Genomic DNA, 26,694 nt, shown 5'->3' with positions numbered 1-26,694 from the left:
TCCTGTTTGAATTTAATTTTCTTTCTCGTCTAAGCCGGATTCACAAGTATTATCAACATGGAGGACTAATTTTGGGGTTTTAAGCTGCAAACGCTCAGCATTCTGCACCCTCTCTCTTTTTCTCCCTCTTTCACTTCCCCCTCTCTAACACGTGGTTTGGTGCAGTTAGAGTGCAGTATAACTGCAGTGTGCTGCATATACTGCGGGTTTCTTTTACTGCGGTATTGGAACACTGCGGTCGTCCTACATCTGTACTGCATCCAAAACACCACAGCTGACCGCATGTATTGACTTTTACTGCAGTTTAAAAGGGGCGAACGAGCTGCAAATCAGAGTCGAGAAAGAAGCCTGTCTGCATGCGCCGGTGCTGAGTTTCTATGGAAACATGTACCCACTAAGATTAGCTCTTAGCCTGTGGAGGGAACCTGGGAGGATAACAGGAAATATTGAAACCGGTTTTCTGTCAGCCTGGTCTCACAGGCATTGTTACACATTCATTTGGGACATGCAAATTAGTATGATAGGTTATGAATGGTCCGTCGACTAGTGGGAGTGGTCAGAGCTGTCATATAGAATAGGTAAAGGTTGTATTAATCTATGCAGTGCATTTATTTTAAGCTTTTACCAACCCTTAAACCATTACCTCTTGGAATGAGACCCTAACACCCTAAACGTAATAGTTAATCCTAACTGTGAAATTGGTTCGGCAGTTTCATAACATATCACGTGCGATGATTGCGATCGGTCAGGAAATGTAGTGAAATCGCCCAGACTGCTGGGGAGATAGCTGCTCCCTTTCTTCTGTTGTCTGTTTTGATTTAGCCAGACTCGATAGCTACAATATACATCAAGTCACCTCCTCATTTGTTTTACTGCACAGGGAGTTCATCTTAAAGGCCAACCTTTCTTTTGCAGAAACACAACTGGGCTTCTGTTCTTTACTTTCCATTGCACAGATAATTTCCAACTGCTAACGGCTCTAAATTCAATAATAGCTACCGTTCACTTTCCATTGAACAGTCAATGTTCTGTATCTAAGTGGTCTGACTTCTGTGTGCCTCAAGCAGCCACAGAGCCAGAGAACCCAGAGTTGTGATAAGTGCTGGTGGTCCGCCGAGAAGACACTGAGTCGGGCCTCAACTGAAGAAGAACATTTAGACAACCGGCACGCCACTCTCCTTATATATTACCTGATGGTTAAATATGCCCTATGTAGTGTACTACTTTTAATCAGGAACCACAGGTTATCTCAGTGACATGACATATCTACATGAGTAGGGTGCGAATTGGGACAGACATATTTGTGTGTGTGTGTGTGTGCGTGTGTGTGCATGTGTGTGTGTGTCTTGGGATGAAAGTGATGGAGCTCCACTTCGCACAATTACTTACAAAGCATTTAAATCATTCAAGGTACAGGATAAAGCATCCTGATAGGGTCTAGTTATGGGGTGAATCATCCTGATAGGGTCTAGTTATGGGGTGAATCATCCTGATAGGGTCTAGTTATGGGGTGAATCATCCTGATAGGGTCTAGTTATGGGGTGAATCATCCTGATAGGGTTTAGTTATGGCGTGAATCATCCTGATAGGGTCTAGTTATGGGGTGAATCCTCCTGATAGGGTCTAGTTATGGGGTGAATCATTCTGACCAGGTCTTGATAGAGGTTAAACTCTACATTCTTTCCGAGACAGTTTTTTTCATCCCAGCACCCCATGAAGGATGTGTGTTTGATCTCACTTGAAAAGAACCTCCTGGTTTCAGTCCATTGTATATTAATCACGGATGGCTAAAAAAACATTGCCTCCAGTTAATTTAACAGCCTCCAACAAGTTCTCATAATATCTGTACGTAGCAATTATCGAAAAAAAGCTTTAACACCGTGGAGACAGAGGACATGGAGAGGTAGAAATCAGTTCCTTCAACTTACTTTCATCCGAGCCTGCAGTTTCTGGCACCGTTCTGATGTAGTCGTCCTACAGAGAAATGAGAAGGGCAGCAGTGTCATTTACATCCTGAATTTTTGTCATTCAGCAGGCACTCTGATCAAGAGCAACATGAGCGAATAGGCTTAAGAGCCTTGCTCATGGGCAAATTAAAACAGTCTGTTCACTGCAGGCTTACACACACAAACACACACAGACCATAGTTAAGAATAGCGTGTGCAGCGGTCTGGCACATGCCAGCCTGTATCCAGTGGTAACACATACCCCCCACCCCAACGGAGACCAGGGTTCAATCCCTGTGTCCAGCAATTCTAAAGTAGTTTCCGCTAGCCTGTGGCTGTCTATCTTTCCCCGTTGTCTGAAAAATGTGCAAAACGTAGTGCAAATATGAAAGAAGAAAACATCCAAGGACAAAATAGAAGGAAAATAGATCACAGACGCCCCTCTCTCACTCACTGTTACTGGTGATCTTCGCTCCTCCACCATTAGAGGCAATATTGTCATAAATGGCACCCCGTTCACAATCTAGCGCACATGTCCTTGTCAAAAGGAGTGCACCAAATAAGATTAAGAGCGCAATTGGGACACAGACTCCTGTCTCCTGTTTTTAGACTGGTCTCTGGTGGAGACGAGGTTAGAGTTATGATAGAAGAGTCCTGTGGTATCCATTTCTGACCCATTTCTCTGTGTGTGTGTGTGTGTGTGTGTATACGTTTCTGGATCAGGACAGTCAATATAAAGCATAGAGAAGTTGGTAGTGTGAAACGTAGCCCACGAAGACCCAGGAGAGGACCTACAGGATCATGTCTGTTAAGGCTGGCTTGGCCTTATACTGCCCAGGGGACGCATGTTGTATAACAGTCAAGCTGTAGAATTTAAACCAAATACATTTTTTATATTGAAAGGACGTTTTGAGGCGAGACGCATTTAACGGATATGACTTTAATTCCCCAAATGGCACCCTAGTCCCTTTATAGCACACTCATTTTGTATCAGGACAAGTGAGCTACAGTGCACTACATTTGACCAGGACCTAGGGATTACTACGTGAAAGATATTGCCAACTCCGTATTCCTAATTTCTGTGGCGTAAAAGTGTAATAGTATAATTTTTAGTGTTATGATGCAGTTAAGCAGGTAAACTCATGTAAAATCATGAAGAATAATAAGTGAAGAAGCATATCATTCACTTCATTTATTAAAAAAAATGGCCGTAATGAAAATCAAGAAACATTTTGAAGTTAGACATGTTCATTGACTTGGAATGCCTAAACGTAACATAAAAGTGGCTAGCTTGTTCCCATCTGGCCGATACATGCCCTGTGTTGTCTAAAAATGGGCCCTGTAACAAAAGAGAAAGACTCTGAGAGACTCAGACACATCTCATGCTTTAAAGACCGACGTCGACCTGAAAAGGCCGAACAGACAAAACAGATTCAGAAAGGGGTTTACTGACCTCAACTTCCTGTGTCCATTCAAGGCGAGGAGGAGGGGGGAGGTTGGGAGAGAGGGAGGAAGAGAAAAGACAGGGCAAGTGTTAGTTGGAGAGTACTTCCTGTGTCCATTGAGAGCACAAACGGGGGGTGGGGGGGGGGGTTTATTGGTGTTCATACAGCGGCAGCACTTAAACTGTCAACATTTAATGCTCACTGATTGTCCTACGTCTCCCCATCTCCCCTGCAAGCCTACGGGGACGCGTCCCTCTTTCAGGAGACATTCACTGTGGATTATATAGCGCCCCGCTAACAAAGACCCACACCCACACAAACAGACGCACGCACGCAGAGATACAAATGCTCACGTTAAACGCACACGTGCACAAGAGCGCACAGGCACACAGACACACACACACACACACAGTATGAGGATTAGGGGGTTTTATCGAGGAAGGGGTGATCAGCTGCCGACAGCTGACTAACGCGACACCCGTCCTGGCGCCAGGTTTACGCCTGGCTCCTGCACATTGTCCTTCCACCTGCCTGGGAACGCGGCGCCATCAGCCCGAGACAATCCCCGTGAAAAACACCAAAAATGCCCGGACCTGCCAATGTGAATTGAACTCACGTGAGAACTCGAGCCGCCGACCGACAAGGTGATTTGGACGTCTGTGTCCATTCAGCAGTAACTGAAACACACCTAGAACGGAGTGAGTGTCCCAAATCGGCCATGACTCAAAGAGGGTGCACGGCAGCACACAGGGAACCGGGCCGCTGAGTGCAACATAGCGGCGTTGGGACTGTGAGGGCTGAGGCTAATATACAGCCTAAACACAACAGGTTGTTTCATTAATTTTGTTTCACTCGCCTGGAATCAGTCCAAGGTCATTCATACGACAGCACACAGACACACAATGAACCCGGCCATATTTGTTTTATACGTCACTGAACCGTCCCGCAATGTTCCCAGGAAATTCATCCTCCAGCCCCCCCCCCCCCCCCCCCCCCCGGACCCTTCCTCCCTTAACTCAAGCTAGTAAATAAATGTCACGCTCAGAAATACACGCCTGTCTAGTTAGCGGCTCCGTGACCCTGCGGACAATATATCACATGGGGAATTGTACAGCCCCAACAAGGAGGGCCGCGTCCCAAACGGCACACTTTTCTCTACGTAGCGCACAGAGAACTATGGACCAGAAGTAGTGAACCACAGGGAAAAAGAACTCACTACATTTAAGGCTGCTGACGCAGTGTGGCCAGGGAGAGGGCCGTAAAGTCTGATTATAGATCGCAGAGCGGGAGGAGAAGGACTTGACCATTTCATTTCAAACTCGGGTGCTTCTCTCAGCTCAACGGTATTTGTGTGCGTTGTCAGCCTTGGGCACATAAATCCACAGTATATCCTGTGATACCACGTGAGAGATGAAAACATGTGTTCATTATGTTACCCTGCCTGTCTACACGACCTCTCTCCACTTCCCTGGATCGGCTGTGGAGAGAGAAAGACACCGTCGGTTGGTCATCTTCCCCACAGAGGGGGATATTTTTCCCTCTTTCATATCCAATTGCATCTTGTTGCAATCGTCCTGTGTCGTCGCAAACAACAACCAATGGCTTTGGAGCGTTAGAGTGCCCTTCGTTGGTGTGCCAGGCCATTCTGAGGGCACCTTAGTCGGCTGGGCAATGGGGGCCAATTAGCATCACCCATGTGGCTCGAAATCCCACAGTCAGGGCTGAAACCTAAACAGAGGTGGTCAGCGTGGTGCTACGAAAGACACACTGTAACACTACGCCATCTGGGGGGCCCATATGGGACTAAATAGGGAGCCATTTGGGACAGGCTGTCCGTTATGACCTGCTGATCCCCTCAACTTTTTTATCATCTTGATTAACAACCTGGTTGTAATGTACAGGCACTCTTATAATATCCACATGGCCCAGCTATTACAGGCCTGGCACGCCTCTCTGGGCCCAGTTCGGTGTCTGTCTAGGCTACTGCTTTCCTAGAGAGTTTTCCTTGCCTCTGTGCTTCAGCAACTGCACCACTTGTTCTTTGGGGCAACTGGCTGAGTATCTGTGGGAGCACTTTAATACAAGTACTGTTGTAAAAAGGGCTTCATTAAATAAATGTGATTGATTGTTATCGTGTCTGACCGTTTTTCTCTGGGGAGGGAGAAACGTGCCAACTACCAACCTTTAACAACCGCAGAGTTATGAGCTAGAAACATAACTGTATCAAGAATGAAATGACAAAGAATTCAAGGAATTGTCACAGAGAAGCAGAAAGTAATATAGCATGAATGTTCATATATATCACCACCTACTGAAAAATGTGTTTTGTAATTTGGCACGTTTCATACAACCTCAAACTTATTCTAGAATTAAAGGAGAATAACAAATAATATCTACAATTTGTCTAAGTGCATAAATCGCTTGAAGTACTTTTTGTGGTGCATGCCATATGCATTTCTTGTGTCAGTCCAAGGTTTAAAATTGTACCTTTTCGAACATCTAATCCATAGATGTATTGTTGGCTTGTACAGTAAGCCCCTGAGCCTTCCATGGAGATGTTAGAAAAAATAAATCTGCGAAAGACATTTATCATATAAAATGGTTTTTTCCCTTTGACCAAATGTTTTTCACGTAAATTAGCGTTAATTTACAAACTTCTATCAAATCACTTTAGTGGGGATAGAGCAATATAACCAGATGATGCTGCACTTGCGCTAGCTCAGCCCTGCTTTCCCTGAGTGAGAGAGTTGTGTAGAGAGAGCCATTTAAGAAATAAGACAAATCTTAGATATATGTTGTTATTGCCCTTTAAGTCAGAACTGTATATCTTCTAACAGCAGTGTGTTTGTGTGTGTGTGTGTCTGTGTGTCTGTGTGCCATGAAGGACAGTGGTCTGTGTGTGCCACATTCAGTCCTATCCTACCATTCCACAAGGTTGAAAGCTAATGATTTCCATCCCAACTGAATTACAAAACCCTGCCTGGTTCTATTTAACTCACAGCTGGTCCAAAGAGATAGAGGGAGAGAGAGAGAGAGAGGAAGAGAGAGGGGGGAGGGAGAGGGGAAGAGAGAGAGGGAGAGAGAGAGGGGGAAGAAAGAGGGGAGAGAGAGAGGGACCGAGGCTGTGGGAGAGGCAGGGAGAAAGAACTCTTAGAGAGAGAGATACTGAGAAAAAGTGTCAGGAAGAGAAAAGGGCAGGGAGAGAAAAAGACTGAGGGAGAGAGAGAAACTGGCAGGGAGATGGGATAGAAAGCGAGGAATAGTTGGATAGAGAGGCTGAAGGACAGAGGGGTAGAGGTTTTGAGGTGTTGAGAGGCTGAAGGACAGAGGGGTAGAGAGGCTGAAGGACAGAGGGGTAGGGGTGTAGAGAGGCTGAAGGACAGAGGGGTAGGGGTGTAGAGAGGCTGAAGGACAGAGGGGTAGGGGTGTAGAGAGGCTGAAGGACAGAGCACACCAAGAAGAAAGGTCGCGTGGGACCAGCGAGCAGTAAACAGGTGTATGATATTCACACCGCTGATGGCCTTTAAATGATGTGATTAATATCACCAACAGCACCTCCTGTTTCTCAACAGGACCATAATGTAGCGATATAAAACCGGAGCTCTAAGGTACTAATCGAGCTTGACTGTCCAGATGCTCTGTATTGGTCCTTGTGGACCACTCGCCTTGGCATTTTAGCCTGACAGGGTTTGGCCACGAGCCGGACGAGGGCTGCAAAAAAGCTGTGTTATGTAGCACCTCACATACTAAACGTCCAGTGTGTCATTTCACAACGCTTGGTTATGAAGGTCTAGTGGGTCGTTTCATAATTCTGCTGTTTAAATAACATTACTGTGGTCATCCAGAGGACTGCAAGATGCTTAACCTAATTAACTAGCTCTGTGGTTACCAAGAAATAGAAGGAAGAAGAGAAAGAGCGCCAGAAAAAGGGAGAGGGAGAAAGGGAGAGAAAACACCTGTCCAGAATGTGAAAACAAAGCCTGTTGATAAAGCGGTTTCTTTCCTGTTTGTCTTTTTGTTTTTCTTTGTTTGTATATGTTTGGTTTTTTTTCTGTCATTTGATTTTTGTGTTATATTTCAAACGTTTTAACCAAACACATCCAGCCTACTTTTTTTATATTCCTGTACTGTCCATATGTTGTTGTTTTCAATAAACCATTTTTGAAATAAAAACAAAACCTCCAGACTTGGTTTGTTTTTGTCACATGCCGGTGCATAACCTGCCAGTTTCTGCCAGTTTCTCTCTCTCCCTCAGTCAGCCCAGCAGAAACATCCACACAGAGGAAATTAAAATCTCTCAACAGAAAGCTGCATCACCGTCAGGGCCGCCTTAATGCACGGGCTTACCGGGGCTTAAGCCCAGGGGCCTACGAAGACGATGGGCCTATCATGAGCCAATACAAAATCACATTGTTTTGTAATTCGTCATATTTTCTGTCCATCACTTGATATTCATGATTCTGGCTGCTGATTGATCCAATTTTGACGTGACCAATGACGCTACGTTACCATACGTTAGCATTAGGCCGTTGTCATGGTACCGTTTAATGCTAGTGAGAAGTTGTGGCTAGCTAGGTCAAAATGTGGCTAGCAGTGCTCATAGACAAAAAATATTATGGGAAAAAAGAAAACAGTGTGAAGGCTGATAGGATTATTTAAACCTGCTAAAAATGAAGAGGCTAGCTCGTTAACGAGCGGTGAAGCGAAGATTTGTGGAGAGGACGACGAACAGACAGGAGGACCGCTAACGTTACCGGGAGAAGCTGAAGAGGACGGACTGAAAGAGCGTAGAGCCAACCTGGGATGGACAGACCGGAGGCCCGTTACCTGTCTCATCAGGAGTAGAGGACCTGGCAGGACGGGTAGATCCAACCGAAGTGGATCACAGTGGAGGAGACAAGTGGGCAGGATCAGGACGGGACGAGTCGGATGACGACCTCAAAAGCACTGACCCGGGTCTCTGGAGCCAAAATAATACTGACGAACAGGTGCGTCTTTCCTGGGTGAAAATGGGATCGGAATTGTACCAGAACAGAGAAGCTGACCTCTCTGCTTCAGAACGCCAAAACACCAGAGAAGATTCTTCTCAAAGCCACATTCCAAGCGCAAGCTTGGTAATGGGGAGTATCTACCCAGGGAGTGGCTATGCTGCTCACCTTCCTAAGGTAGTGTGTTTTCATTATTATTTGTTCATAATCAGTCTGTACTGTTGTGCTTTGTTGTTACAGAACCACATACACATAGATAAACAGTCTAAACCATAGACCTTTTAACCACAATTCCACCTGAACATAGATATAGTGTCTGACGTCACACATGTATTCTACACTGACTTTTGTCTCTGAAATGCAGCACACACCAAATTGCTTGGTACTGAAGATTCATTTTTTTTCTGTCAGGTAGGGTTACGTCTCTGACTGAACTGCATTGTGATTGAATGACGCCTTTATTAAGCCTATATATTATTATACAGCAGTCTCTCGGATCAACTGTCATTCTACTATTCTTTCACACTTTTATTATTGAATTTTAGTTTTAATCTTTCAGAATGTTATTAACTCAAGCACTTTCAACTGCATCAAACAAATCAAAGTTGGATTTGAAATGTGAACTTCTCTCTGTGTGCTGTCAGGACCTGGCTCATATAGCATACAAGTGTTTTGATGCTGTCATGTTTTGGGTGATTTTTGTGAACCACAGGAAGAATAGCTTGTGTTTAGGCAACTTCAACACCACAGGGCCGTACCCAGGCCCCGGTGGCAGGATGAGATGGCGGAGGGGGCATTTTTTTTATAAATGAGGGGGCATATCTAATCTCTATGCAAACTGTCCACCACCGACTCCCCCTCCCGAGGGGGAAAATCTGGAAACATATATACGCATGTAAAGCCAATTGTAACATGTGACTGTGGTAACCGGACCCGGTCTAATTCATATACCCTTCGGATGTGTGTATGTGGTAACAAAACTGAGGGGGCACAAGTTTCTATCTGCCCCCCCCGTGACGCAGGGCCTGGCAGTACCACATTCCACGCTGCCCACTCATAGACTCAGCAATTCCATTTTCACTCAATCTCGTTCTCGCTCTCTTTCTCTCCCAGCTTCTTTTCTCGCTCTTTGTACCTCTCCCTTTCTTTCTCTGTATGCCTCCCTCTTCCCGTATATTTCTCTCTGTTTAGGAGTAATGAGCAGTGGTGCCTCTTGTTCGTGACATCAGGGCCTTCCACTGCTGTACAGTAGCACGCTGTGGTCTGAAAGGCTGGGGTGACGTTTTGCTCTGGTTCCCTGTGTGAGACACTGGGACATGGAAGGCAGAAAGGAGGGGAAACTAAGAGTGTGGAGATGTGGACCCACTGCCGTTTCTTTCAAATGCTTTAAAAGATGCTTCAAAAGGCAACTCTATACTGGTCTGTCTATGCCTGACCAATTCAGTATAGTGGTTCAGTGTAGGTTTTCTTGGTTGGACATGAAACAGATCTTGAAAAAAAGAACTATAGCCATCGTTCGGTCCAGGTCCGACAGAATTCAAAATATTAAAATGAAAGCGGTTTTATGTGGACATGAAACGGTTTTCAAGTGGCAACATCCGAGACGTTTCTGAATTACCATTTTTATCTTTTAAAATACATTCCTGGGGTTTCTGAGATGTTGCAGAAACTGTTCATTTAGCCGTGACCATAAGGACACTGTCTCCATCTCAAACACAAACAGAACCCGCAATTATTTCTAAGCCGCTATAATGTAGTGTACCTTACACACACTGACAAAATCTGTGATTGTATCATAAATTGTTAAAAATGATTAAATGCACATCTCAGTGATTCCTCACAAACCATCCACCAAAAAGCTTGTAGCAATTTAATTAAAATATTTTTATTGCAATTTAATAGAAAAAATTGTCCCTTGGAAGAAGGACTGTTGATGTATTTGACATGAATTTTTTTTAAATATTTTTTACGTTTCATCCTAACCCAGGCCTCTATAATGTTTAATCTGTAGGGTATACAATGGGCGTTGCATGAAGTTTAAACTTTTGCTCTTGTAGTATTTTGATTTCAATAACAGTTATTTTACATTCATTTAATCATTTTAAATTCAGTCTTAGACATGTTAGAGGTAGGATTCTACACAGTGGTCTTTCAATACTGTAAAATATAATATATCATAGTTGAAAGTAAGAATATACTGTAGGAACATAACGTCCTGGAATTTACATTTTCATGGATTAAATTCCAACATGTTTTTTTGATGTGTGTGGTGACGGGCATCGGATGACTGTGAGGAATAAGTCATCTGGGCCAGACAGATGATGATCCTGGTGATAAAAATACAAATGAATAATTATACCGAGGCGTCTCAGTCACAGAAGAATGCCAGCTAGAGTAAAGGATTAAGACACACAGAAGAAGGCAAGACTGAGCCGGATCACATTGATCAGAGGAGCCGAAGTGTTTTGGAAGTGAGGCTCCCTCAGGCTACAGAGATACGCACGTTGGCTGCTTACGAATCACGACCTATTCCCTTTGTGGGGCACTACTTTTGACCAGGGGGCTCTGGTAAAAAGTGGTACCATTTGAAGTATATAGGGCACCATTTGGGATGTAGAAACATTGATACAGTGCCCAGTCAGGGCGCTTCTGGCACAACAGATAGCTTGGCAATTAGAAGGTTGGTGCGGTAACAGAAAGGTTGCTGGTTTGAATCCTGAAGTTTGCAATGAGAAAAAAGTGTTGATTTGCCCTTGAGCAAGGCACACAACCCTAGTCGATAAGAGTGCCTTATTATTGGCTAATGTGTTGTTTCTGCACTGCAGGGAACAGAGGAACACTCATTAATTTCCATAAAGAATTTGGTTTGGGGAAGACTCAACATAATCTATGACTACGGTTGTGTTCCAAATGACACCCTGTTGTGGATATGTACTGTAGTCTTAGTGGTTAGTTGCAAGTAGTGCATTATAAAGTGAATAGGGTGTCATTTGAGAAACAATCAAAACATAGCGGATGTTTTTCTTTATCAGAGAGCGAGAGAGGATGAGAAATTCTCTTGTTAATATGGACTGTCTGTTTTCATCCTCAAAAACAAAGAAGTAAACACCAGGAAGACATGCTAACAAACTAGATTTGTTTTCTTCTGCCGTCCGCCGAGCACGACAGTGCTTCAGGAGAATCATCACAGAGGTGTCGTCACGCTTCCTCCTACACGCTTCAGTGCTCAGACTTCCTTCCCGTGGCCATTTATCGTGGAATGGTGTGGTACATCAAAAGATGCATACACACCCCGAGACGTCCCTGTGCGAGACCGGGACATCAAGTACAGTGCAGCAGGATGGAGCGAGGCACTGCATGCTCGGAGAGATCCAGTAATTGGAGGAGGATTCTGAGAAGAGGATTCCAACAGAGAACTGCCCTCCCCCGCCCCCCCCCCCCCCCCCCCCCCCCAGCTCTCCTTTTCATTCTGCTGCTTTGTTTGGCAAATGAACTGAGGGAGACTGATATGGTGGTACTGCCGAGATGTCAGACGCACCAGCCGCGTGCACACACAGTCATAAACACGTGCACACATACACTCATATACACACACACACACACACACATATGCAAGCCCATGAGATGGAAGTTAGTTCTTGCATGAGGAGTCTCACTGTCTGTCTGAGGTGAGCTGCGGGAAAACGTCCGTGTTTATAATAAGCCCGGTTGGACCTAAGGACACCATCTGCATGTGTAAGTAATACGCACGGATGGTGGATATTCAGGTTGTTTGCACTACAAATGCCTATACGATATTCCCTGGATCTGAGAGATTAACAGAGATACCCTATTCAGCGGACGATTTGTCTATTCGTGTTTGCGGTCTGTCCTGCAGCGTAGGTTTGATTACTACCTTCAGCTCTTTCTGCTAAAACTTTCTGTGTCCCTCCCCCGCTGTTCACAAAACAATCAAGCACAGAAATGCCTGAAAATACATCTTTAAATGTGTGAGGACATTTTTTATTCAGTGTCTAAAACCAAAGTAGTAAACAATGCACTGAGCTGGATACATTACCTGATAAAAAAACCTAGCACTGAAATATGTTGGCTGCAGTCTTCTTCTTTTGGGGGGTATACAGACAAAATGGTGTGAAATCGGTTAGAGGAGGTTTTCTGCTGTTTACGCACATATGAAGCTGTTTATTTTCAAAGAGAAATGTTTTGTTTCACCCTGCTAAATGATCAGACATCAGAGCTGTTGTTGTGAGTCACTGCAGTCCACTCCAATATTCACTGCACTCCAATATTCACTGCAGTCCAGTGTTCACTGCAGTCCAGTATTCAGTCATATCCTAGTTCAGGGTCAGGTCCACATCGTTTACCACCCACCTCTGCTTAATTTTTCTGCTTGATACTCAAACTCAACTAACATTCATTATAGCTTGTCAAGAACAATATGCCAATTTTCCATTTAGCAGGAGCTTCTAATCCACGCAGAGTTAAAGCAATGTGTGTCCATTTCTCTGGGCCACACGCCATCCTGAGATTGCAAATGCCATTCTCCACCAACTGAGCTACGGAGGACCAATAGTAGGTTTTGGACAGTGACAGGTTTCAGGTCAAAACAGAAATAACAGTCAGTGTCCGCTACACCGCTTGCTCAACCAGGAAGTGTCCGCTACACCACTTGCTCAACCAGGAAGTGTCCGCTACACCACTTGCTCAACCAGGAAGTGTCCGCTGGCATCTACGCACTGGCGGCCTACAACCAAAACTGAGTCCAACCCAGGCATTGCAGAGCCAGCTTCTCTCCACGGGACCCCCTGGGATGGAGGCACAAGGACTCAAACTTCTGGCCACAGCGACACAGCTGTGAAGCTAGACGGGGACCCTGAAGTAAATGCATTTCATATGGAAACGATGTGTGACAGTAAAAACCCAATAAGGTCAACAAAATAGCATATGTGCCTTGTGCTGTATGTTTAAAATATGAATCCACCCGTTTCAGGCAGGACGGATCGTATGCTGTGTCCCTGGTGCATGAGTGATTATGCATATTAGCTCAAGCTCTACATTTCTCTGTCTACAGTCCTAGAAAAAGAGAAGGTTAAATCTATTTTTGGATGGTAATTCTATGGCAGAAATGCTAAGTGGCTGTGAAGTGATAGTTGTTCCTTCAGCTTCTCCCCTCTGTTTTTCCATCAGTTCCTAGTGATTATACGACACATGTCGTGGTGCCAGTGTGGCATTTAGAGATGAACAACAACAAGATGTCCCACGTCCTGAATGTAAAGCCAACCTGAATGCAGTGCACAACTTTCAGCCAGAAGCCAAAGGGAGCCATCTTCTTACGTGAATTTGACGTCTGTTGTTTGCCTTTTTTTTTTCTTCATGAAAATGTGTCTAGGTGACCTGAAGGCACGGTGAGTCTGGTGTCACGGTGAGTCTGGTGTCACGGTGAGTCTGGTGTCACGGTGAGTCAGGTGTCACGGTGAGTCTGGTGTCACGGTGAGTCAGGTGTCACGGTGAGTCAGGTGTCACGGTGAGTCTGGTGTCACGGTGAGTCAGGTGTCACGGTGAGTCAGGTGTCACGGTGAGTCTGGTGTCACGGTGAGTCAGGTGTCACGGTGAGTCAGGTGTCACGGTGAGTCTGGTGTCACGGTGAGTCAGGTGTCACGGTGAGTCAGGTGTCACGGTGAGTCAGGTGTCACGGTGAGTCATTTCAGTTCAGACAATGGCCCTAATAGCCGGGACCATTCGATGGCGATGCCAGTGGCCCAAGAAGTCCCCAACCACTCATTGAACCTGTACAATAGTAACACAGTACTTAGTACATGTAAATCCTAACTTTGTTTTTTTTGCAGGTTATTCACAAGCCCCATTAGGGTCCACAGACAACACAAATCCAAACAAATATACTACTAAATACGGTGTGTGTATTCTCTTTGTGTTAGAGAGAGTGTGTGTGTGTCTGTGTGTGTTTATCTCTCACAGGAGAGAGACTAAATGGTAGGAATGCTCAGTTAAACATGCTGGCTGCCTTATTATTTAACTTAATCCTCTCCCTGTCTGGGTGGGGAATGAGAACAAATTACAGCGTTGTGGTCCCAGATAATTGTAATCTGCCACAGTAGCTGGTGGATATTAAAACAGTAGGAAGGACCGCAACGTGTTGCAAGCCAACTGGTACCCATGTCCTGGAATTCTTCATAGAACTCTGGTCAAAGGTAGTGTACTACACGGGGGAATAGGCTGACATTTGGGACTTGTGGTCTTTGTGATGCCGTGGCAACGGGAAGAAGTAGATCAGCCTAACTGAATATGTGTTGCTGCTCTTTCAGCTGAGGAGAAAAGCTATTAGCAGTTTAGCTATGTGGCCCATTCCTGCTTGATTAAGGTCATTTCAATATGACTCCGTACTGCGTATCCATTACACAGCCAACTCTGCAAATTAACAAGTTGGCCCTCCGAACAAACACACACACAGGCATGCATTTTATGTACACAGATACACACTCACAAAACTCACACATCACATTCAGTGTCGACACATCATCCATATATCATATCATCCATCCGTACAACCCATATTTCATACGTGACCCATATATCACGTCATACATACATCACGATCCATACATCTTATCATCCATGTCCCATAATCCATAAAATGTCATATAATCCATATGTCACATCATCCATATGTCACATAATTCACAAAATCTATACATCACATCATCCATACGTCACATCATTCATACATTATCTATACATCACATCATCCATATGTCACATCATTCATACATAATCTATACATCACATTATACATAAGTTACATCATTCATACATAATCTATACATCACATCATCCATACGTCAAATCATTCATACATAATCTATACATCACATCATCCATACGTCACATCATTCACACATAATCTATACATCACATCATTCACACAATCTATACATCACATCATTCATACATCATCCATACTTCACATCATCCATAAGTCACATCACCAATATGTTGTATCATCACTGATACATCAAATGAACTAAATTTGACCCTAGGTCTGGGTATTGGGAGGCCAGGAAGGAGGCTTTAGATTATATTACATCATCCATACAGCACATCCGTACCACCCATAATTCATACTTTATCCATACCCCACATCATCCATATATCACACCATTCATACATCAGACCATTCATACGTCACATCATCCATGTCACATCATCCATATATCACACCATTCATACATCAGACCATTCATACATCAGATCATCCATGTCACATCATCCATTTGTCACATCATCCATATAGCGCACCATTCATATATCAGACCATTCATACATCACATCATCCATATATCACACCATTCATACATCAGACCATTCATACATCACATCATCCATGTATCACACCATTCATACATCAGACCATTCATACATCACATCATCCATATGTCACATCATCCATATATCACACCATTCATACATTAGACCATTCATACATCACATCATCCATATGTCACATCATCCATATGTCACATCATCCATATATCAGACCATTCATACATCACATCATCCATATGTCACATCTTCCATATATCGCACCGTCAATACTTCCAACGCACTAGATCTGTCCATAGGTCTGGATGTTGGGAGGGGAGTCAGGAGAATAGATAATATTATACACTTTGCATTCATATCAATCACTGTCTGCAGACATTAGAACAAGGGGAGAAGGATGTTAATAGCATTTCCCTGGAACAGAGCTTCACGTCCACAGGTTCCCATCAGCCCCTTCACTCATTGTGGAATATTCCCTGTGCTGCTTCCACGTGGAAGATACGTGTGTCTTAAAGGCAAGGAGAAAAGCTCTGTGTGGTTTACAATATGCAGCGCATCAACCCATGTCCAAAAAAATAGCATATAATACAGGACATGTTGCTCAGTCTGACTGAGACATAATCAATCAACCACATTTATTTAAAAGCCCTTTTTACATACTGTATTGTATATATATACAGCTCTGGAATAAATTAAGAGACCACTGCACCTTTATCTTTCCTTTCCAAAAAAGTCGAAAAGGAAGGTTTTGAGTGAGGAATAGAAGGGTTAAACTTAAGAGACCACAGCAAATTGAACGCTTCTGTTCCTCACTCAAAATGTTCCTTTTCAACTTTATTTGAAAGGGGGAAAAAAGGTGCAGTGATCTCTTAATTTTTTCCAGAGCTGAATATACATGTGTCCCAAATGCACAACATTCCCTATAGATTTTGGTCAAACGTTGTGCTCTATATAAAGAATTGGGTGCCAGTCAGACTCTTCAAGGGAAGGGTGAGCCGTTTTTGCCAAGTTCTGTGCAGCTGTCACAAATAATTTATAATTAATAAGGTGTACAATAGAGCCCTGTTGACACACAAACACACACACAGACCCCAACACTCTCAAACCAACACACCCACACGCTCCTGAGGTAGTTTCTGGGTTCATGGGTTGATTTACCAGGTTACGTCTCTGTATCCTGTCACCTCTAAATTCCTTCATAATGGACACATTTCAGCCAAACTATACCTTTAAGATGTTTTGCTTAACAGGATTGTGGAATTTTGACCAGGTTTCTGTCTGCCTTTATAAACTATATATTACCTTTATTTTACCTTCAAACGTCCTGTCTTATTCCGGGTGTGCCTCCCCATCACAAATAGCACCATATTCTCTACATAATGTAATACTTTTTACCTGAGCCTTACAAATGTAGTGCACTATTTATGAAATAGGGTGCGATCTGGGACTCGTACTTAGATCGAACACAAAGCTTTTAAAAGACAAACAAGACGCGTAATGGTTTATTATCGTGCCCGTTGAAAGACATGAGTGCCTCATGAGAGCTTCACCACAGCAGTAGAGAAGACAAGAGCCAACTTTCAGGCAGATGTCACGATAAATAATGCATGTAATGTGGGGGCCTAAAGAAGAACTTCGGAAAGTCTAATTATTCAGCACGACATTTGAGACTCGACTCACATGGAAATAGCAATCCCGGAAATAAATTCAGAAAGCTAAATTCTAACCATCCAGGCAGCCGGTCACTTAGGCAGCCGGTCACGTTGTCCTCGTGCAGAAAAGTCCCGCTAACCCTACGCACAAATGACTTGCATTTGTGCCCGCGTGTTCAATCAGTAACACTCCATCCTCACGCAGCACTAAAATACAGCGTCCTCCAAGGGACACATTAAGGTGTGCAAGACAACCACAAAACTGGGCTATTTTGCAAATCCTGACTTTGACTTAGAAAAAAAATATTCCAAGGAACATTATGTGAAACAATCAACAACCTCGGGGCTGCTGCACATATCTGCAGCCATAATAAGGTTTTGTTCTTGAGTTAGAGTTATTAGAGGCGCAGCTTTGGGCCTTCATCGCAACGCTCTCTCTCTCTCTAGCTCTCTTCTTCGCAGGAGTGAAATACCATCCAGCAGGGTAGCTTGGCTCTGCTTCTCATCGCAGCAGCAGAAAACTGCTACACTCCTTCCATACTTCTCACTTCCTTTGTTTCACTCGGTCTCTCTCTCCTTCTGTTTCTCTTTTTCACTTCAGTCAATTAGGAGTCACCCATGCTAGCTTTGGAATTCTTGGAAAACGTCCGAGCTCCTGTTAGCCGACCATGCAGCCAGTCGTCTCTTCTTTATCCTCTGTTCCCCGTCTGACTCGTAAATCCACGACTACCTCCTCGCCCCTGTGATTGCTCGCTTCACTACGGATTTCTACAAGGCCTATGGATGCATTGCTATCTCTGTCCAGTGTCTGTCTGTGGTAAAACAACACGCGGCACAAGAAAAGCGACAGCAGCAATACCAGTTAGGTCTCATTAGTGTTGACTTGGCTGAACGCTATACAGCTGCTTGCTTTGATAAGCGGACCAAGGGATTTAGCCAGTGAATCATAATCTCAGCTCATTTATTTGTTGTGGTCTCGATTCATTCACTTTCTCTCTCCCCTTCTCTCTGTCATCTTTTTCTATTTCCCTCCACCTCGTTCTTCTTTCCTACTCACTATTTCTCACATTCTCTCCCCACCCCCTTTTCTCCATCTATCTCTGGGGGTTTGCTCTGAACACACTCTAATGTATACTTTTAATTGGGATCTAGCTAGTTTCATTACATTATCTCCAATTGCGCAATACCCTATCCATATTCATCCTAATTCTACATAGCCCTAATTACATTGGCTGTTTGTGCTGCTGGACCATGAATGAATCCTGGGGGGAGCTCATAAACCAGTGTTTCTTGACTCCTGAGACATTATAGAGAGAGTTGTGTATATATAATCTGTTCAGTTGTGCATTGCACATATATAATCTGTTCAATTGTGCATTGCACATATATAATCTGGTCAGTGGTATGTTGAACGTATATAATCTGGTCAGTGGTGTGTTGTACGTATATAATCTGGTCATTGGTATGTTGTACGTTTATAATCTGGTCATTGGTATGTTGTATGTTTATAATCTGGTCAGTGATGTGTTGTACATATATATTCTGGTCAGTGGTGTGTTGTACGTATATAATCTGGTCAGTGGTGTGTTGTACGTATATAATCTGGTCAGTGGTGTGTTGTACGTATATAATCTGGTCAGTGGTGTGTTGTACGTATATAATCTGGTCAGTGGTGTGTTGTACGTATATAATCTGGTCAGTGGTGTGTTGTACGTATATAATCTGGTCAGTGGTGTGTTGTACGTATACATAGGATGCTGTGCCCCCATAGCATTACATAAACTAATTTAACATGATCTTTCTTTGTCTCTGTATGTTTGCCTGTCTGTTTCTCTCTGTCTGTTCACCTGCCTGTCTGTCTGTCTGTTTGCGTGCCTGTCTGGCTATCTCTGTCTGTCTCTCTATTTTGTTTATTTCTCTCCGTCCATGGACAAACAGGGAGGGATTCAGAGCCTGCCATTTGGATGAGAACCCATGCTCTTTTCTGCACTTTTCCTGCCAGTCACTGTCCTCGATCTACCAGTTACGCAACTGAACGATGCCCTTGCTGGTGCCAAGCAACCCATAACACATTCTACTCATAACTCGTCCTTTCTTCACCACTTCATTCTGCACTAATAATAAAAAGCAAAGGGGTCTGGAAGACAGAGGAGCCATTTGCAGGGGAAGGATGTAGCAATTTCCCCTCATTAAAAATGTAGCTGGCTCTGTATAACAGGTGCAATTCTCAGCAGCCCTCTCTGTGTGTATCTCGTTCTGTGACTCGCTGCTTTGCTATTTAATGAGCCCCTTCTATCTCACTGCTGAGAAAGAGAAGGGGGGGGTACTGGTAGTGAACAGCAGAGCATTGTTTAGATCATAATTATTTAGATGGAGTGTTTTAGCACTCCACAAGACGGTGTTCCATAGGTAAATGAGCAAATGATGAGATTAGTCGAAAGGAGCCAGGTAAAATGTTTATCATTGTCGCACTTCAACGGACGTTTTGCGACGGAAAAGGAAAACAAACATTTCTAATTGGACTATGTTTGGAGGTCAATATTTTCTTGGTAAGCATGACCCGCTGTAAAATCCACCTCTAACTAAAGTGGGTCCAGGAAGCAGAAGGACGGTAGAAAGCTTCGTTTCGTCAAGCGTTCATGACCTAGTGTGTTTGACCTAACACGGATGTCAGCTAGCCTTCAGTTTGGCTAGCCTATCAATTATTGAGAGACTGTAGCAAACATCTCTATCCACCAACTGGGTGCTGCCAATGGCGTCATTTCACTGTGTGGGCACTGATTTACATTTGGTTGACTGGTCAAGGAACTTACATCCAACGTGAAATCAACAAAAATACAAAATCTGCATGGCATTGGATTTAAGTTAAACGTTATGAGACAATTCTCTTGCATTGGTAAATTTTTGCTAATCCAATTAGTTTGTACATTGTTTTAACACATTCTCTATAAGCTCTTTCTACTCTCCTTTGCCCACTTTAGAAAATGTCACAAAAAATATGAAAAGATAATGCAATAGGTTTTCAGTTACTTCCCATGCTTTAAAATGCTACTTCTCCAGAACTGTTGGTCGGATCCTCATGAAACCTTGTATGTAACATCCACGTGCCCACTTCTTTAAAAGCTATACTTTCCATCAGTCTAACTAAAACAACATGGCGGCTATGAGCCAATAAGCTTGCACAAAAGGTTTTCCCTTACAACAGCGCCACCTCTAGGACAAACTAAAATACATTTAGCTAGTCTTTCAATGCCTTCAGGAAATAAACAGTCCCCTTCAATTTCTACACATTATGTTGCTTTACAGGCCAAATCTATATTTGCTGAAATATTTATTTTTGCCATTGTCAGTGTACACACAGTACCAGATAAGGACAAAGATCACATCTCCAACAGCGGCCTTGGTGCATTTCGCAACCTGTAGTTGTATTCAATAACAGCTTTCATTAAAAGTATAAATTGTAGCAGCTCCTTGATGGACTGCGGTGGTACAGGACGAATTTAGGAACATAAGAATTCTTTAGAGTTGACATTTCTGAAAGTATCGACTAATGGTGACTCATTGTAATACGTTTTGTTAATTCTTTCTGTGGAAAAATGCCCATGTGATGTCACTGCATAAGACTGGGGACACTATTGAGCTTGATAGTTATCAACCCATCTCAGCTGTCTTGCCTTGCAATAATGCATTGGTTAATATACAGGTTACTGTCTTTTAAATAAGACAAATGCATACTGAAACATAAATCAGGTTTTTGATCTGGGCACAGTACTATAACAGCCAATTCACTGGTTGTAAATAATACTGAATATCATATGATAGTGGAAATGAGAAACTGTCGATTACACTGACAGTACTTCAGACAGCTGCTCCATCTCAGGCTCAAGGTTTTCTACACCTGCAGTCTGAATTCCAGCTAATACTAAATTCAATTACAAATCTTTGATTGGTGCCAAATTCTTCCTTCTGTCACTGACTTTGCTGGTAACTACTTTGAATAGTAAAATGTACTTATTACTGCTGGTTTGAGTTTTTGTCCACCTAGCTATCATAATGCACTGTTTATTGCTCTGGATTGGAGCGTGTGCTAAATAGCTAAATGTAATGTGGATTGGTGTGGCTTTGGAAAAAAATGTCTCTGCTAAATTATTCATTTTGAAAGCTTGAATTAATATGGAACACTTGATTGCATAGTGATTGCACAGTGGCATAATCATCCACAAATTATCCTTAGTGTGTATCCTGTGAGACTTTAGTCTCACAACCTTTTGCTAAAGGTGTCTACTGTAGATTGGCCTGCTCTACCCGCAGAACCACAGATTTCTTATTCTAAATTCCCTACCCCAGGCAACTGAGATCAAGTGTGTGACCTGAATCCCCCCAACTTGTTCTGCCCCCCTAACCTGTTCATTATAAAAGGATGTACATGGAATAAGGGTGTCATTTGAGATGGGCCTTGAGAAGCCAACTCCGGCGACTACGATCAAGTGTACATCCCAATGGTCTCTACTGGTGTAGGGAATAGGGTGCTGTTTAGGCCAGGCACTGGGACTCTTTCACTGGATTTCAGATGATAGATTCCCTGGTGTGTTCTGTCGGTGGGTCAAAGGTGGTGTGGTCATTCTCTGTAAACAGTGTGCCTCAAGCACGAAACCGACTGGCAGGCCTGCAGATGGACGGACAGGCAGCCAGATACCGTCACAACCCATCTGATCTGCCGTCACCAGGCCGCACAAGTGGATATGGCCCCGCCCACCGGCCCTGTGATTGGCTGCGTCTGAATGAATGGCGGAAAATACCTAGCATCTTGTGAGGCAAAAATAAAATAAAACAAAGCACTTCCTTCAGTCCATAAACAAACTAGACAGCATGTCCCTCTGGGATGTAAAGGGCAGAGATTGTTTTCTTTTAAATATGTTTGAATTTGAGAAGGAAACAAGTGTTGCCAGCATGTTGCCTTGTGTTTCATCAATGGTCTCCGGCGATGGAGGCAGATCTTTTATTTCCGAAGGGGCGACTGGGCAGATCAATAAATATTTATCAGAACATACAGGTTTGAGTTCAGGTTTGAGCGTCAATCAAAGTCACCCATGTAGTGTTGAACAGATAATGTATAGTTATTAAGCTCATACTGGCAACATATGCACATCCATAACACATCCAGAAATATAGTAAATAGTATGTTATTTTGTAGGCAGCCATCACATCCAGAAAAAACGCAGTTAAAATATGTCCCACAACATTTCCAATATGTCCTAAGGTAGTTCAAATATGCCCTAAGGTAATTCCAATATGTCCTAAAACAGTTCTAAAATGGCCTAAAACATTTAGTTCTAAAATGGTATTCAGAGTGCATTGGAGTATGCATAGATGAGTGATGGTGAAAATCTCAACCCACACACCTAAATCACAAATCAACGGCCAAAATCAGGAGCCCCTGTTATCGGATGGTTGAAATACATCGAACGGTTGTGGTTTAGATGTGTGTTTCTAAGGTTGTGTTCTAAATCCTACTACAGGCTCCAGTTTCAAATAGTAATGATCAAATGCAAAGAATAGCTACACATGGCAAACTCCTCTAAATTCTTATTTGCAGGTTGCTCTATTAGTAACCTCTAATATAAGACGCAACACACACACACACACGCACGCGCGCTATTTAATTCTTATAATGCATAATATAATTTTGCACTTAACAAATGACCAGGAATCTATTGAATAGACCCACTCACAATGGCATATATGAAGTACTGTGTTTTTAAAAATGCACCGTACAATGTAATGCGGGATCAACGATCAACAAATCAATCAATAGATTTTGTGTCCGCTAGTGTGTATGGATTGTTTTTTTCCTTCCAAGTAAGCCTATTATGAGCATATATATTCAAATCTATCCATGGCCAGTTTCTACATAACTAATCATTTTGCGTAATGTGCATTGAATAACTGTAGCATATTGATTTTAGGCTAGTGCAGAAATGAAGGTGCGGGCATTATTTCAGAAGATCAAGTGGGCTCTTGACTGCTATACAACGAATCTGCTTACATCTTGAGGGTCCGGTAGAAATCAATCGTGTTTGGCTTATTAACATTTAAGTTTTTAGATGACTCCATAATATGCTAATCATAGCCGAAGTTACCGATGCCATGCTTCTCTTGTGTATAGTTTCATTATCATCCCAAGGTATAGAAAAACTTTAATATTACATGTAGCGGACATACAGCTAACGTTTTATTACGAGAATGTATACAACAGACGATTCCACATACCGTTTTAATTGAAATGGTGTGACGTTATAATAATTAGTATTATATAGGCTTCTTGTTTCTATATATAGGCTAGGCAATCTGCTGAATTTGATTCATTTTTACATTATTATTATAACTGCATATCTATCCATGGGATGAATTCAAGAGAATAACAATCAACTGTGCCACACGATTAGTTTATTACCTGGAGGGGAAAAAACACCTCTGATATTGCGTAGAGACCCACCAGTCTGCTAACATCCCGTTGCCTAGCCCGCATAGCTCTTTACTACTGATCATTACATCGCAGTATTTTCGTTTCCTCCGTTTCATTATATGTGAATACATTATGAATATGAAATAGCCAACTCACGTCTCTGAAGCGATTCCAGTGTTTGATCTTCCGGCTGTACTGAGAAATGGTTGACAGCCATTGCTCATCTTCCATGAAATTCCCTGCCTTTTCTCCCTCTTTCCCACCTTTCACATCCACCTGCATCGATGTGCCGACCAGTACGAGAACTGGTACCAGAACGCCAACCAGACTTCTCATCCCAACCATATTTGTGATGCTGTTTAAAAGCCGCTATTGCTTCTTCAGTCCTCTAAGTGTTTTGACGACGCGATGGATGTAGCCTAGAGAGACCCAAGTCAAATAGCCTTTGCTTCTCTTAAAGACGTGGTAACAGCAGCGTGATCAGGGCAAAGTGGGTGTGCGTGAATATAAGAGTGTGATGTGTGTGTGTGTGTTTCTCGGTGTGGGGTTGGGTGGGCTTACGGCGTCGGTAATAAGGCTACATAAAAAAAGACAATCAAGTCCATAACATGTATTTGACTTTCATTTATTAGTCTATACTACAATAGTGACACATTGAAATATCCAGAAGCTGTCCTCCCTCTCCTCTCTTAAAGCTACCAAATACAAACGTGAGAATGAATGACTCGCCAACCAGAGGAACAAAAATGTCCTTTGTCTTTATTGATAGACAAAAAAAATTAATCACAGCGCCTGTCATGTGACATAGCAACCAACTGATAACTGTGACTCTCCTTCCCCCCCCAAGGGGCGAAACCAGACTGTTGGAGCTGAAGACTAAATCAAACAATTACAGTTGAGAACATCCCTTTCTCCTTTCCACTCTATTGTTTTGTGTTCTGTGTGCTGTACTCAACCCTCCCCTTCCTCCAGGCTAGTGTGTCCAGCCCTAGACCTTCCTGTTTCCTTCCTGTTTACAGTTTCTTCTTAGATCCTCAGTAACTTCCTCCATCACGTCTAGCCTGTTGCCTGAATGCTTCACCGCTCCCCCCACCCCACCCCACTCCCCCACCACTTCCTAGAAAACGTCCATGAGTCTCTCATTGGTGATACATTTAATCCCATTGCTGCTAAAGCTCTGTGAGGGTTTATTTGTGGTTTAAGAACCAAGGTTACCTCGTACCAAGCAAGCAAACACAAATGCACACACTAACAGTGACGCAGCCAGACAACAAGACTGTCAATGCAGTGGTGCCGAAACTGCAGTCGTTCCATCACCTTCCGGAATTCTTGGGTCACGTCCGGTAATGGCGGCCCGCTCCATATTTTGAGCGCCTGTTTTGCGCCAACAGCAGTGCACTACCGGACAGGGCCCTGAAGTTTGGTCGACGCCGGGATGGCTAGCTAGGCATCAACTCTGTGGCCCTTTGCCAAAACTTGGTAATTAGCGAGTCATCATCAGACACGACATAATCATGCTGAACCCATCCACTGCACTGCAGGAAGAACATAACTCTTATCCTGTGTGTGTGTGTGTGTGTGTGTGTGTGTGCACGCGCTAATGCTGACTGAGGGGCTTAAAAAAGGTTGAGCATATTAGAGGGTCGGCTCAGACCAGGTTTGGAGCGTTCTGACTGAAACAAGAGCAGACACAGTGAGAGACCGAGGGACAAGTGTAGTTGGAGACAGAAGACAGGATGGAAGGAGAGGAGAGAGAACCATGGAAGAGACGAGAGAGTAGAGACGTCACGTGGTAAACCTGGTAACAGCACACCCCGCGCAACGCCAGGGTTGTGGGTTCGATTCCCACAGGGGGCCAGGATAAAGATGAGCACAAAAAAACTGGTATGGAGGCACTCCTGTAAGTCGCTCGGGATAAGTGTAATGTATTTCCAGTATAGCCATATGGAACACAGAACGAACTTCAGATTACCAGTACCTCCACACAGACAAGGGCTTTGTGAGTCTGGGGGTTTGCCTCTTTCAGCCCCTTAGCGGCATGACTGGGGGTCACAAGGTCTACCACGCAGACACGTTATACAGAGCTTCCACCCACAAGCCACCCGGCACATGTAGAGCATTACATTTGACCAGAGACCGAACCGACGAAGGGAACTAAGGGAACAGGGCGCCCACTGGGACGCGGGAGATGGCTGGTGTAGCCATATGAATCAGAGTAAGCCTGTTTCTCGTAGCAGAGCTCCGTGTCAGTGCGTATCCAGGAGATTACAGAGAGACACGGGGAGGAGCAGCGCTTCTCCCAGGGATACATAATCCTGCTTATGACCCTCATGTGGCGGCTGGGAATGACATATGTGTATGGGGTTGTCCCAAATGGCAGCCTACTCCCTACATGCTAAAGGGCACTGCTTTTGACTGGGACCCACGGAGCTAGGTGGTACCGGAAGTGGTCAAACGTTCCTTGAACAAAAGTGTGTGAGATGCAGACGGAATACATTCGGGACGAGCGGCAGTTGTAAAAGGAATAATCAGGACAGCACACTTAAAATGCGGATGTTGTACGAAACCCCGGTCATAAATGGAGGTTCAGTCAATTATTTCCAGCGAGAAGAAGGGAAGGGAAGAATATATAAGAACTAACATTCTGCCAGAAGACATTTATTTTATTTAACGGTTTTACAGTTCCTCCCCTCATGTCTCTCCCTTGAGGAAAGCTGGGGAAGAGCTGATGATTTTAATTGAAAGGGAGGATTAACTGATGTCAACGCGCTCTCTCTCTCTATTCTCTCTCTCTCTCTATTCTGTCTCTCTCTCTATTCTGTCTCTCTCCTCTCCTCTGTCTCGCTTATCTTCTGTGTA

At 43.6% G+C, this 26,694-nt stretch overlaps 1 protein-coding gene across 2 annotated transcripts in view; it reads right to left on the bottom strand.

Annotated features, from left to right (window-relative positions):
• LOC105009041 (SPARC (osteonectin), cwcv and kazal like domains proteoglycan 2) overlaps positions 1–24,550 on the bottom strand; it is a 46,443-nt gene extending 21,893 nt beyond the window's left edge. Inside the window, exons 1-3 of one of the 2 annotated variants that reach the window (XM_010868444.5) lie at positions 23,992–24,549; positions 3,400–3,408; positions 1,929–1,974 (exon numbers count right to left, since the gene is read on the bottom strand). In XM_010868444.5, coding sequence (XP_010866746.1) covers positions 1,929–1,974; positions 3,400–3,408; positions 23,992–24,180 — 244 coding nt within the window. In that variant the 5' untranslated portion in view covers positions 24,181–24,549. Of the gene's footprint in view, positions 1–1,928; positions 1,975–3,399; positions 3,409–23,991 lie in introns of both variants that reach the window. The other variant, XM_010868451.5, reaches the window with a different exon arrangement.
• Between the last annotated feature and the right edge of the window lie 2,144 nt (positions 24,551–26,694).

This window comes from Esox lucius, chromosome 6 (genome assembly GCF_011004845.1).
Source record: "Esox lucius isolate fEsoLuc1 chromosome 6, fEsoLuc1.pri, whole genome shotgun sequence".
NCBI classification, from domain to species: domain Eukaryota; kingdom Metazoa; phylum Chordata; class Actinopteri; order Esociformes; family Esocidae; genus Esox; species Esox lucius.
Note: the sequence above shows the minus strand (reverse complement) of the source record. Positions and strands in the feature narration are given on the sequence as shown.